Source organism: Perissodus microlepis, chromosome 2, assembly GCF_051167445.1.
Source record: "Perissodus microlepis isolate ML-2025 ecotype Zambia chromosome 2, ASM5116744v1, whole genome shotgun sequence".
Taxonomy (NCBI): domain Eukaryota; kingdom Metazoa; phylum Chordata; class Actinopteri; order Cichliformes; family Cichlidae; genus Perissodus; species Perissodus microlepis.
In genome coordinates, this window is record NC_140462.1 from 3,455,229 (window position 1) to 3,469,835 (window position 14,607).

Here is a 14,607-nt window from a genome sequence, read left to right on the forward strand (position 1 = left end):
AACAGCATCTGAATGGACATCAAGAAGTAAATAATTGGATACTGTTAGTATCTTTAAATCTTAAACTTTCCCTTTAAGACTGACTAGCAGATGTATCCACTCTAGGTTTAAGTGCTCAAATGTCTGGCAGGCTGGCTAGCACGGAGCAATAATCACCCACTTACACACATACACACTCACATTCACTCTAAGACCCTGCTGGGCCGAGGAAAGCTGAAGACGATGATGTCATGACATAAACAATAGCTCATTCAGCTTGGCGCTGGTGGTCAGGAAGCAAGACTGTGCCTAAAGTACAACATCTGTAGACTGGTAAGAAGAGGAGAAAAGAAGAGCAGAACTGACATCCAAAATCCTTCATTCATCCTGTAAGTCATACCCGAGAGTCTGAGCAAATCCCAGCAGTTAGCTGAGCAGATAATGTCAAAGGTCTGTGCATCTATTTGGCATTCCAGTATGTTTCTAACTGCAGGAACTGTGCAAGGGGGAAGAGCTGATGAACACGCCACAGGGACTGTGTGCACACCAGCGAGGGAGACCTATAGCCAAAGTTCAAGTTACATGTTTTCGCCATATGGTTTGCGTTACTGCTTCTCCCTTCAGTGGCTCTACGTTGTCTCCTTCAACCCATTTTACTACTATTAAGGTAATTAATTGTACGAAAGTCATGTCAGCTGTTACCGTGTCCCCACAATCCCTCCAGGTCTGGCTTCCTGTAACAATGTTACATGTAAAATTTCTGTGTAATTTTGTTACATGAAATGTAAAAAATTACATTTAATGGAATCTGGTCAAACGAAATGTACTTGATTCGTATACATTCAGTTTATATCAAGCATATTTTCCTTAATGATTAATTATTTGGATAAATAAAGCTTTGATTTTATATATGTGTATTATGATAATAGCTACAGGTCCATGAAGTACACGGAGTTGATGGTAATTTGGCACACACATCTAAGCTCTGATAAAACCTGCAACTGAATCGACTTTGCACCCACTCAAAGTGTCACAGTTTAAAGGCTAAAAATGTGCTTTTGTTCAGCATGGTATTTAGCTGTAACCAACTTTGAACATCAATATCATAAAATATATCATAGTTTCAATACCAAAACTCCACCAAGTTAATGTCTGTGACATTAGAGAGGCAGAAATAAGCATTATTACCATGATCTGTTTCCTTCATAGTGAACCAATATATCAGGTTCCAACCCAACCTGTTACTGGTCAAAATGTCAAAAATGTAATCTTCATCAAGAACGAAACTAGTTCTCTTTGTCAAAAAGCCCAACGAGTTTGTGAATTGGAGTTGTCCTGCTCACACAAGTGATTCATTATGCTGACAGGCTGCCATGGATCTTATCTAGTGTAACCCTCCCATAGAAAACCACCACAGTCCTCCTAAAAATTGAGTTTCTGTTCAAAAGGTCTTCTGTCATGATTGATGATAAACCTGTCATTTGACAGTACTGAGGTTATCTCTCTCTATTGTATCCTTTAAGCAAAAAGGTTGGAGAGAGCAAATAGTCGAGCCACAGTCTGCAGCTCTGGTGAATAAACTCTGTATACATTTACCAGAGGCTCCTCTCATTTCAAATGCAGCAGTCCTGCTTTAACAGTCCCACTGGTTTCATCAAAATGTTAAAGCTTCCTTGTATTGCAACTTTTTGTTTGCTCAGTTTGGCTTAAGTCTGTTGTGTGAATGCAACATTCTTGCTGGAGTGCACAAAACTGTGCAGTCATGAACACTGAAAGACTCAGTTCCTTTATTTTCCAAAAATATGAACATTTTAAGCTGAGTAACGCATGCCTACATTTGTTGCTTCCATCATGGTTATTGTTTAAAGAACTGTCTCAGTTTGCATATGTGGAAAGAGGCGGGCCACCTCTTTCCACCCCAACCAGCCCTCCCTGTCCCCCTCTCTAAGGACCTACAGCTGGGCTTCACTTGTTCACGCCACCTACTGGTTAAGCCAAGGTCACATTAAGTTAATTACACTTGAGTAAGACATCTGCACAAGGCTTCAACAACCACATATCCTGGAAGCTGTCATCAGTCATTTAAATATTCATTAAACTGTGTTTAACATTGAATGTGTAAAATTACCCACCCACCATGCAAAAACATCCTCATTTTATATAAATTCTTTAATGTATTACACCATATTTTCTCAGGATTGTCATATTTACTTTTTAAACCAAATACATCCCTTTATAATAATGTTATTTAGTCCACACATGGAACTAAAGTAAAACTTACCTGACAGAGTTAATCATGTCTCCCTGGCAATCTGTGTGATAGCCATTAGGAATGGCCCAGCGTCCAGGCTGGCTCAACACAAACTCTGATCTGCTCCCAGGTATGGTGGTCCTCAGCGGGCTTCCTCCTACTCCAGCCACTGCTCCAGCACTGTCCCCAGCCCCGAGTTCAGGCCCTGGGGCATCTGTTCCAATCTCAGCCCCTTCTTGCTCCTGAACTGTTGCCAACTCAAGCTCCAGAGGTTCAGGACCTTGTAACAGTGCCCTCTGTTGGATGAGCGGTGTCAGTGGCGCCTCAAAGCTAACACAGCTGTCTGTCTCATCTGTGAGTGACAGAACATCCAGAGAGTCCAGGCTGCTGTAGCAGGTCCCACCCCTGAGCAGGGCAGACTCCACGATGCGCTCAAATGTGGAGCTGAAACCATCTTTGTTGTCCACCCTACTTTTCTCCCTCTCCTCCTCCAACTCTCTCTCGTCTTCCTCCTCTTCATCCTGAACATCGACCTGCTCGACAATCTGTTCAAAAGCTGAGCTGAAACTGTCCTGGTTTTCTCTGCCATCACCTTCTTTTTGGACCTCTTCCTCTTCCTCTTCCTCATCCTCCACTTCGGTGTCAGCCTGTTCTACAGTTGTCTCAAAATTAGAGCTGAAAGTGTCCAAGTGTGTTTGTATCGCCCCCTCATCTCCCCCCTCGTCCTCTTCACCTACTTCATCTTCATCGTCATTCCCAGCTATACCGTTTGCCAATCTATATCAACAGGAAGAAAAGAAAACATCTGACCTACACGCATGAAAATGGATAAAAATATGCAAAAAAGATCAGTCATCTTGTTCATCTAAAAACACTGTGCTATTTACTACAATACGATACAAAAGCATCGCTATTTCATCCCTTTTTTTTTAAAAGAAAAGGGTTAGATGTACTTTACTCTCAGTATGTCTTTATCATTCTGAGTAGTTTTGGCTTGTCATATATGAATCTGCTAATTAGCAGGCACATTTTTCTTCCACATGTTGAGCTTTTTACAGACTGCCTTCCACTAATGTCTTTCTGGGACAGTTGGGGAGCTGGGAAATGGTTGCTGGGTCCCTTAGCTCTTTAAATATTTTTCTTCCATTTTTTCAGCTCATTTAGTTGAGGCTTATTGACTATTTATTTTGTAAAATATGAGTAAAGCACATTAGGCTAACTATGTACAAAGGGAACCGCAGAGATAAAACAATTTAACATAAAAAATATTCAAATCACAAAGCACAAAAAACATTGACCAAAAGTGACTCTCTTAGGTTATTATAAAAATATAAGGAAGCTGTGTTTGTCTTTTTAGTAATGCAAATTAACAGGCAACATGACACTTGCTTGCTCTGACAGGTAAAGTGGTACAAATACAATTTTGTCCACTAACCGGCCAGCTTGTTGAGAATTAGTTGCCTCCTCTTCTGTGCATGGGTGAGTTTCTTCATTTTCCTTCCCCTCCTCTTCCTCTTTCATCTCCTCCGCCTCATGTGTTGTCTCCTCCCCCGTTAAGCTTTCCTCCATATTTATACATCCTCCCCCCTTCGTCCCTTCCCTCTCCCCCTCCGCCTCTCCTTCTGTCAGCTGATGCTCATCCCCGGCCCCATCTTCACACTCCTCTTTCAACTCCCCTTCTCTTCTATCACCTTCCACTTCCACCATCCCTTCTACTTCTCTCTGTGTTTCCCCCTCCTCACTTTCCCTGACGTCTTCTTCTTGTTTTCCTTCCTCTGTCTCATCCTTTGCCCGAGCATCCACCTTGTCCTCATCTGTCTTGTCATGTGTCTCTTTGGGTGGGTCAGTGGTGGTGCTTGTACTGGGCTCTACTGGGTTCTCTGGTGGGGTGGGAGAGGGCAGAGCCTGCCCCTCCTGGGTCATGGTGCCCTTCCCTGCAGGGGATGGGTGACTCTCCACTTAGACAGAAGATGCAGATTAAACCTTAAATCTGGATGTATCCTCTGCAGAGAAAAAAAGAAAAGAAAGATACACCACCATGAACCAGAGCAGTCATTTGATTATTTCTCTTATGACCTCTGCGCTTTCCTCTGCAAGTCACAGAGGTCACTCTTAACAAAGCAGCAGCTGTGCATACGTGTGTTTTTAGGTGTGCAAGCCAGTGTTAGAGAGAGATATACAGTATATGTTGGAACATTATGTCCTCTGCAGCAGATGATCCCAAAACAGCTCTGAAAGGAGGGCGACGAACGGCAGAGGAACACAGGCATGCACAGAGATTCTCTGCAGATTCCTTATAATAGTAGCTCCTCTTGATCTCCATGGAGATGCCTGCCTTCAATGCACTTAACCCTGTGAGGTCCAAGTCATCAACGGCAACAACCCCAATCACATCCTCTAGGCCCTAATCCTAATCCTATGTTAGGGTCAGGGGTTGATTGATTGATTTTTTTTTTTTGTCCACTGATTGTCAAGACTTGGGAAAACAATTTTTATTTAAAAAAAACAAAACAATCAGATGTTATGACAGCATAGTGTTAGGTTCATCACTGATGATGGCTTACACACAGTTAATGCATCATAGAACCCTGTACACGTATTGTAAAGGTCTGCTGCTGATCTGTTAGCCCTCTGTTTATATTCACCTTTCAGGAGTTTAAGGGCAAATGCTAATGAGCAGCTCTCAGAAACAGTTCCTGTTGTAAAATGTTCAATAATGCAGCTGTTGATGTATTTTTCTTATATAAATTATATGGAGAGAGACTTAGTGAGAATAAAAAATATACATTTATCTTTTTTGAGATCCGATGAAATGATGGTGTGAAATAGTGACTAAGAGAAATAGGAATAATTAATGAATAATGAATCGTTTCTTAGTCACTGTTAAGCAAAGCTTATTTGGTTCCAGCTTCTCATATTGATTGTCTTTCTCTCATTGAAAGTAAGTTTGTTTAGGCTTTGGATTTTTAGTTTCACATAAAGTTGAGCAACTTTAAAGCTCAGTCTTTAAGATTCAAAGACTGAAACATGAACGTCTATGACATGAAAGCTGGATAAGCTTCATCAGCTGAGGGAGTTTGTGTCATACTGAACAGCTCCAGAACAGCTATTTATTGGGCTAAATGCTGTTTCCAAGATCAAGAATATTTGATTATTTTTTTACTGCTATGTTGTGCTATGTGTCAGTATCATAAAAAGGGCAGCCAGGAAGCAGCCCTGCCTGTCTGCTCATGCTCTACTGGTTCTCTGCTTTGCTGAATCATCCACGGCTTGGGAATTGCAGCACAACTGCGGTAAAATATTTAGTGGAATTCATAGCTTCCTCTGATAGCATGCAGATGTAGGTAAGGGTCCTGTTAGGCCAAAATGAACATCCATATCTGGATTCTGGTTTCTCAGGGGAAAAATTGTCTGCCAAACTGTGCAGAAAAAAACTGAACCATTTTAGAGGACAAATTTATGGCAGGCTAGATAGTGAGCCAAATTTGTATCTACAAGTATGATGTTGGAAGTGCTTTGGCTTACCCCTGAGCATGAGGACACCACAGGCCCAGAAACTGTTTCATCAGAGTTGCAAAAGGATGATGAATTTATGGAGAGCCTCATACAAATCGCTCTCCCCTTACTAAAGTTGAACTTCTTTGAGTTTTACATATGTTGTCACACAAATACAAGCTGGAGCTCTCATTTAAAAGACACATTTAAAAGACACAAATAAGAGTGCATCTTGTTTGTCGCATTTCATTCTGAAAAGGCGAAGACAGTCTTGTATTGCAGCAAGAAATGCAGGTAAACCTTTAAAAATGGAATAAAACACAACACAGGCACAACCAGGCACTGTGTCTCTGCTACTGTAGCCTCCTCTAATCCTCATCCTCTCTCTGACTGCTGCTGCGATGATCTCAAAGGACCGACAGATTTCTGAACAAAGTCTTTCTGAGTACACCATCGGTGACTGGCCGACTCATTTACTTTTGTTTTTTTGTCTTTTACTAGAAGGATTATGGGAGTGGTTTGCATTATTCATAAGTCACCAGATTGTTTCAGAGTTCCATCCATGAAAACATCATAGTTTTCACAAACAAGACATTTAAAACTCCATTATAGCACACTATGAAAAGTGTATCTCACAAACTAGTAATGAATCTGAAAGCTTCTTAGGCCCCAAAACATTTTTGGATGAGAATTTGCTGACCAATCTCTACTATAATGAGCTTGAATATTCCCAAACTCGGGTGCTCACATTTCCAGCGGGGCTTTATGGATTCCATATTCATGTATGAGTATGAGGCATATGAACAATTTGCATGTATTTATGCTACTCCACAAAGTGGAATTTGCACATATTATTAAGCAGTGAAATGCACACACGCACACACATAGACGCACAAATAAAGCAGTGAAACATTTCCATAAATGGAAGCAGTGAGCGGTTATGAAACCAGACACGAGAAGTGGGAATTCTCCGTCTCTCCCTCTCTGCGTGTCTCTGGTGTTCTGTTTTTCTCCCACTCTGTCTTCCTCATCTGTTCACCATTATGCTTTCTGCTATCTCACAGTCTAACGCTGCACTCTCTACCACTCATTTTGCAGTAATTGAGGTAAATGGGTCTTATCCAAAGGAGGGGGTGGAGGGAAGAAGGATAGTGGAAGTGAGCAGCACTATGAATCTGGCTGCTGAGGAGAGACAGAGCAGATGTGCTCAGACACCCCACATGGACAGATGAAGAAAACACAGCCAATAAGAGAGAGACAGTGTGTGTGTGTGGGGGGGGGGGGCGCGTTATCAGATGGGGTATGTGTGTGTCTGTGTGTCTCTGAGTCTTTGTGTCTCAACATATACAATGGCTATCAGGATGGATGCATGCATTCCACTTTTGTCAGCAGAACACTGGGGCTCTTAACCGTTATCAATTTCCTTTAATTGTGATCAGACAACCTGCCAATCATGTGACCAACGCGCAAACATGAGCACACACATCTAAAACCATGCCATCGCCTAGACTTATAACTCACCAATCCAGTGAGAATGATGGATAAAAGACCAAGTTGCCATTAAATAGCTCTTTTCTTCCCTCTTGTGCCTTTTATATCTCTCTATCTGTCTACATGTGCTTCTGTGACACACACACACACACACACTGCAAAGACTGCACATAGACATACACCGTGGTGTGATTTATTGATCCCTGAGACACAGAGCTGCAGTCCAATGGGAGTCTCTGGTGATAAGCATGACTGGTCTCTATAAGCAGCAGAGAAGCAACTACTGCGATAATAAGAGTGAAAAGGAAAGTGCTGAGAAGATCTTACAGGAACACAAAGCTCACAGTGGTGGTGAAGATGCCGCTGCTTTAGATCCTTAGGTTCAATATTTATTTAACTTAAATTGTACACGTGCTACATTTTAATTGAAAAGGGGAAGCCTTTGTGACTGAAAACATGGCATAATTCTGACACACCCAAGATCACATCAAACACAGACACTGACACATCGACTTATGTTTTTAAAACAAACTCCCATTCATTTAATATCTGAACAAATTACGAACAATATTCGTATAATCAATTCCATTTTAAGAGCTATACACAGTAGTTTTTGTATCTGGTTATATCGTAACTGGTTGTTCAAAACTGGCTACAAGAGTGACTGCAAGTGTGAATGGTTATCTGTCTCTCTGTTGTGTTAGCTCAGTGATAGACTAGTCCACTCGATTGGCTATTATTTGTGCCTTTTTTGTGCTATTCTTCTAATTTAGTGGTCATCCAAGGGTTCCCTTCTTTGTTGTTGTGTTGAGCAAGATCAGAGAGTTGTACAAAGATACTGACAGACTGCTCTGATGGAGATTCTCATGATGTATGAATGTAGCACCATGGGAACCTGCCAGTGTACGAATAAGCGCTGTTATAATGTCAATAAAAAGCAACCATGTGTAGCAACAACAGGCAAAATAACCGATGTAAAGTCAAGGGTCATAAATTAAAGTCTTCTCACCTTTGAAGCGAGGAACTAAAGCAATACTGGTGAATGACATATGAGATACATTACCATATAAATACATTACCTACACAAAGGGGGCTTGGAATATCCTCTTGCAAACTGATCAATAATTGAAAAGCAATTTGGAACAAGTAAATCACTTTATGTGTGGGTGGGACTTAAGTCTTCTTTACTGTCTCACTAATTTTATATTTACTAATTTGATAGATTTTGTTAGGTGTCCCTACTGGTTATTTAAAGGCTATAGCAAAAATAATACAAAATTTGAGAGTCTGGTGAGTCTGTGCTGCACACACTTTGGCAGACAAATTAGCAAACACTGCTTCCTGTACTCACAGTGGTCGGCTGGCTAATGTTAACATACAACTCAACCCCAGTGAGAAGACAGTCTGAAATAATGCATGAATTCCCATTTGGACATTTTGAATGATTGCAGCAATAGATGTGCTGTGCCTTTCAAACTCATAGCTTCCATTTTATCAGACTTAACAGTCCTTGTCCACAATCAAAGACATTATACAGTTATATTAACAGGCTAACCTGACCTTTAAGTATAAAATTGGTTTCTCTTACTCTGTAAATACATAAAAACAGGATACTTTTGTGCCTATAAGCACAGGACTCCTCAAGTGGTGTTGCACTCTGGCCAGATTTCATTGGCAGTCACTGAATGTAATGTGATGCAGTGGAGAGGATTACCCAGGATTCTCTGGGAGTTTAACAAATGAACGGGCGACACAATAGGAAAGAAAATCAGGATACTGGTTTTCAATATGATATAAATATTGTACTAGCCGTAACTGTCTTCTGCTCTATGAAGACTTAATCATCTTAATCCATTAATCTCTGTCTAGCTATCTCTCTATCTAGTAAATCTTTTTGGAAGCACTCCCATGCCTGTAGATACCTCTGTTGGGCATCATTGCACCACCTTTCACTGAATTTAGATGCTGGAGCAGGCCATCAATTGATACTTTCAACTTGCCTGACCTCATTACGTTTGCAGTGCTGCCCCCGTTCATTTAATATAGAAGCATTTGTATGCAGCTCTTTTGTTTGTGCTGCGTGCCACCGTGAGCATTTCTTACTAAAAGGCAGCACCACAATACTGTCAAGTGGTGTGAAGGATGCAATGCTGGTGTTTCACCACAGTAGTTGACATCAAGTTGATCACCCTATTTTTCTAAAATGTAAATTATACTATCAAAATAAATAAGCTGTTGCTATACATGTAAAAGGAACAGTACAGCCATTTTATTTTAGCTTTCAATAGAAAATCTACCGCAGAGCAGCATTAAGACCACCGGGACAGCCTTCTAAATATTTTCTACAAGCTAATTAGTAATCAAAATTAATTCATGAAGCTGCCAGCTGAACATTGACAGATGATATTAGATCTGCATACTAAGAACAGAGAAGGCAAACCGTCCCTGTTCTTCCCTTCTCCTCTCTTATACTATCAGTAAGACATGCTCAGAAAGACTAGTCCTATACTATAAATGACCTACTGACCCTGTTCATAACACGTAGGCTGGGTGCAGCACTGGCCCTGCAGCCTATCCTCATACATGCACACACAGCACAGAGTCACCTTTCAAAAATGCTGTTGTGCTACAAGAACAGATGCAGAGAGGAAGAAAATAATGTCATCATTTCCTGCTTATAAGCTGAGGATGGGAAAGCAGGCAGGAAAATGTGGACTTGGAAGTGGTCCAGGGCTATTTTCTTAGCATTCATGCCTGTGCTGCAAGTCACACCAGCATTATCACAGAGCCTAAAACTTGCTAGACCAGCCCAGTGGAGCGTAACAGTCAGCCAGCTCCCTGAAATCACCCCAATATGTCACTTCTGTGCAGTCAAGGTCAACTGTCCGCTCAGATTTTGTCACTCTAACTGCTTACATCTAAATACATGCTTACAATAATGTGGTGATTTATCTTGTTTTGGGCCTATTCCCCTGGGTGCTTTCACCTTCTAATACAAATTCACTCATTATTATGCACGGCAAGCATAACAGACCTTTGTGACATGTGAGTGATTTTGAAAAGTGTAGATTTGGAAACATTTGTAATACAGCTCACATACTATGGAGTAATTTCCTTAAATCCGTTGTGTAATATTTCTGAATTTAGGCTGTTATATTCAGTACTTAAACATACTTAACAGAAGGTATATAATATAGTTTATAGAATAATGGTGATAACAAATTTTCAAGGATTGAAAAAAATATGAATTTTTCAATATGAATAATTACATTAAAGCTTTGAATTTAAAATAGCTCATTTGAATGGCACAACCCTATATATACTTTGTAACCACTATGTAAGAAGAGGTTAGGCTACTCAGTAATACAGTCCCTAAAAGTACTGAGTAATTACAGTGCAAGATGTGTAAATACTGTTTGTCTTTTCCTCTAAAATACCATGGTGTTACTCACTACTTCAAATTGCTTACAGTATAATTTGTTTCTTATGTCCTTTAAGAACTCAAATTGTTACCCTTATTCCACCGTACCTAGCGATAATTCTGAAGATTTGCATAGTAAGTGTTGAGATATTACACCGTAAGTCACAGGCTGTGCTATGAAGTGCTACCATAGTTTGCTGTCATTTTGGAATTTCAGTGTGTTTTGTATATGTTTAATATCTAAAACCCTATATTTACACAACATTAGTCTGAATGCGTAAAATGTTTTGTGTTTTTTCCACATCTGCTAATAAAGTCATTAGTGGGATGATTTAAAAAGAAGAAAAAGACAACAAGAGGTGACAGTTTGGTGTGGAGCTGCTGTGCTAGTGTGTCTGGATGTCTGACACCTTGAGTATGAAATGAATACACTGGAGAGCGAGCAACACGTTTGCCTGGGAAGAGCCCACAGTTGTATCGGGGGAATGAATTACAATGGATCTAGACTAGACATGTAAATGGCTATAATTAAGATAATAGCGACTTTGCTTTTGGGGATAAAAAATAAGCGGCTATCAAACACCTGTTAAAAAAGAAGCCTCCCACATCCTGAAGAAGCAAAGACACAGCAGTGTCTTTGCACTGTCTGTAATATTCCTGTATTTGGACATTATGGAAAGAATTTAGAGTATGTATGATGTTATTCAAGGCACATGTCTCATGGATACAGCTCACCTTTGCCCTTATATGTATAGGATACACTTGATTTGAGAGCTTTGGCCCAGTGTTATTTTTTCTAGCGAGTCCCCCCCCCAATGCACTTAAAAAGACATAAACAAACACCAGACAGACGAGGCTTATTGTTTCTACCAGTGTGTGTGTGTGCGCGAAGGAGAGAGAGAGAGCGAGAGACCACAGCGCGAGACAACCATGTTCTCCCAGCCTCCTCGAGCCAGTAACCATGACAACAGGATGGCTGGGAGACACGGTTCAAGCTCAATTGAGGCCGGTGTCTTTCTTTTCCTCCAAAATAGTGCCTTGGTCGCGTTTCAAGACCGACTTGTCCTCCTAAAAAAGCAGAGGAAACGCTTTTCTCTGCCTCCTCTCGGGGGACACAAACACACAGACACGCACACACCTCCGTAAAATCCCACGGCCCGCACGGTGCGTATCTCACAGCCTGCATTAGCTCCTCAAACACGGCTCTCCTTAAGCTTGCCGGCGCGAGGAGGCTTGCCGTGAGCATTTTTGCTCCCACATTAGCAAGAAAAACAGGAAAGCTAAAGACAGCCTCTGTGAGAAATGCCCCTCTCGCTAATAAACTACTAAACGGTCACCCAGCATTGGCTTCGCTAGACCCGCCGGTTAAACAGCGCTAACACAGCCGTACTAGGTTAATATCTTCACACTTTGACCGATGTCTTAAAAATAAACGTGTCGTATCTTCACTCACCGGTGAAATGCGTCCAGTCGGATGCTGAAATATGCTGGGAGTTGCGCGGCGGCACTGGTACTCTCTCCCCTCTCTTCCCCTACATCCACACGCCACACACTGACAGACGGGCTCTTTTTTCTCTCCCTTCCTCAGCTGCCCCCCTTCTCGCTCGCGCGACCGACGTTGACGTCCAACCGAAGCAGCTCGTGGTGTCGTCTCGCGCCTCTGCTCAGGCTGCTAGGGGAAAGCGGGAGGTCCGGATTAATTCTGATGAATGGACGGATGAACGGAGGCGTCCTGCCCGTCTCCTCCTCAGTGTGGAGCTTATGCGTGCTTTGAGTGGCAGCTGAGAAACTCTAAACCCGCTCCTCGGACCGCTCGGGAGTACCATCACTCTCCCGTGGCTAGAGCGCGGTGTGAACGAGACGTGTCTCGATGGCCTGTTGATATCAAACACTGCAGCCCGCAGTGAAGATTAGTGCCGACAGTTGTGTTGACATAAGCGCTTCTCGTCTTTGACCACTGATGATAACCTGGAGACCTGGAGCTTAGTTGCAGCTGGACCGGTGGTATTTCCCACACTAAGGTCCTGGGATCTTGGATGGCTTTACTCCCCCCCCCCCCCCTCCCCTCTCCACCAGATATTAGAATTAAGAATTTATGGTGTGGATAGAAAAGTTTGGGAACTGACCAGAAAAAGAGAGCATGTAGATGATTTACAGACATTCAGATGGTGTTGTCCAAGGTCTAAAGTCCTGCAGCTGTCATATCTGGGATGCTGCATTGGTCATGCTGAAGTTTGGTTTCAACAGGAATTCAGCAGGATGCCTGAAAAGAGAAAACATGACCTATGAAACAGTCAATAGCCCGCTTGACCCACAGTGAACCATGTTACATGAAACAGCTCAGTGTAATCCTGCCAGAACATACTGTAACCTACCACACATAAATGAAAGTGAACATCCTAATGTTCATGTATTGTGCAACTGATCATGGAAAAATCTACTTGCATTTTTTCTATCGCAACGGACCACTGTCTTGACCTTTGACCTGTGGTTAGCCTTGAGTTCTGTCAGAAGTTGTTTTCAGGGTACTGTTAATCATCAGTAACAGCAGGTCGAGCGCTTTCTGTGGATCTTTGTCAGTCCCCCTTTTTTTCTAATGCTGTTTGTGCTCCTACCTCCTCTGTCAAAACTATGATTAAAGCCCACTGAGAAAACCAATAATCCCAATTGAACCGCTAAACACGACCACTGGTTTTAAGGAATGAGCACACAGTGTCAGATAAACACTTTCTGCAACGCCTTAAATTGCCATTAATACAATGCACATGCTTTTGCCCCGCCCCATATTAATATTCATGTGTATGTGCACATTTGCATTTGTCAAAATGAGAAATTGCCAGGGAGTCTAATTTTCTTTTTCAGACTGATAGACACACCATGGTATGAAACTGTGATTGTGCTGTCAGGCTGCTGATGGTGCCTGCTCTGAGCCACATATGATCAGTTGGATTGCAGAGGATTTAACACAAAAGTGTTATCATTCTTGGTCCAACTAACAGGTAAGCATTTAATGTTATCTCTCAGCATATAGAGCAAATTAGCTTCTGCTCCCCCTCTGCCCTTGACAAAACAAAGGGGATATTTTCACCCTGTAACAGCATATGTCTGACACCATTTTTCTCTCCTTTCTCTTTCACTTCACAAACACAGTTAAATTCAATCAGGAGGCAGTTCAGACCATCAGAACTGCCTTTGTACAGTGCTCTGCTTTGACAGTACCTTCATACTAAAGAACCTCAAGGTCATGAACAGAAGCACAGCAGTAGCATCCAATCATTCATATGGCTCTGCACTGGCTGGTGCCAAAATCTTCCAATGTTGGTACTTCAGGACTCAGAAGCACGTCCCTTTCAAATGTCCAGGAGTGCCAAGTTTTAAAGTAACATCTGCACAGACTGTGGAGACCTCAGTAATATCCCAGAGATCAATAGCGCATTAGAAGGAGACTGAAGAAGGAGGAGAGCGAGTGAAAAGGGTGATGAAGCGGCACAGGGAGAATTAAGAGGAAGAAAAAGAGAGAGAGATGCATAAAGCAAAAGAGATGATGATGTGGACAGAACAAAAGAGCCTGGTGTGCGTTTGAAGACAAGGGGAGGAGAAGGTTAGAGAGGGGAGGCCCATAGCCAGGCAGGTAGAGGAGGGGGTTATCCAAGGAGAAGGATGAAGAGAGGAGAAGTACAAGGGGAGGTGGGGTGTGAAGATGACAAAGAGAGTTCAGAGGATGCACAGATGACCAGAAAGAAAGAGGCACGAGAGGGAGAGAGGGGTGGAAATAGTTTGGAGGAAAACCCACTGCAGACGCAATGTCAATCCTAATTACTAATTCATTAACCTGCCCAGATCCTTTCCCCTCCCCCTCTGTAGCCACACAAACACACACACTTGCACACCCACACATGCACTCAGTGCTCTCCGCTCGGTCCCTCCTCTATGTCCCATGAGAGGCGGACGGCTGGCGAGATGGGGAAAT

The 14,607-nt window shown here is 42.2% G+C and overlaps 1 protein-coding gene across 2 annotated transcripts in view; it reads right to left on the reverse strand.

Annotated features, from left to right (window-relative positions):
• psd2 (pleckstrin and Sec7 domain containing 2) overlaps window positions 1-12,648 on the reverse strand; it is a 36,432-nt gene extending 23,784 nt beyond the window's left edge. For both annotated transcript variants that reach the window (XM_084940449.1, XM_084940441.1), the window contains exons 1-3: window positions 12,091-12,648; window positions 3,666-4,233; window positions 2,261-3,007 (exon numbers count right to left, since the gene is read on the reverse strand). In XM_084940449.1, the coding sequence (XP_084796575.1) occupies window positions 2,261-3,007; window positions 3,666-4,153 (1,235 nt within the window). In that variant the 5' untranslated portion in view covers window positions 4,154-4,233; window positions 12,091-12,648. The remainder of the gene's footprint in view (window positions 1-2,260; window positions 3,008-3,665; window positions 4,234-12,090) is intronic.
• Between the last annotated feature and the right edge of the window lie 1,959 nt (window positions 12,649-14,607).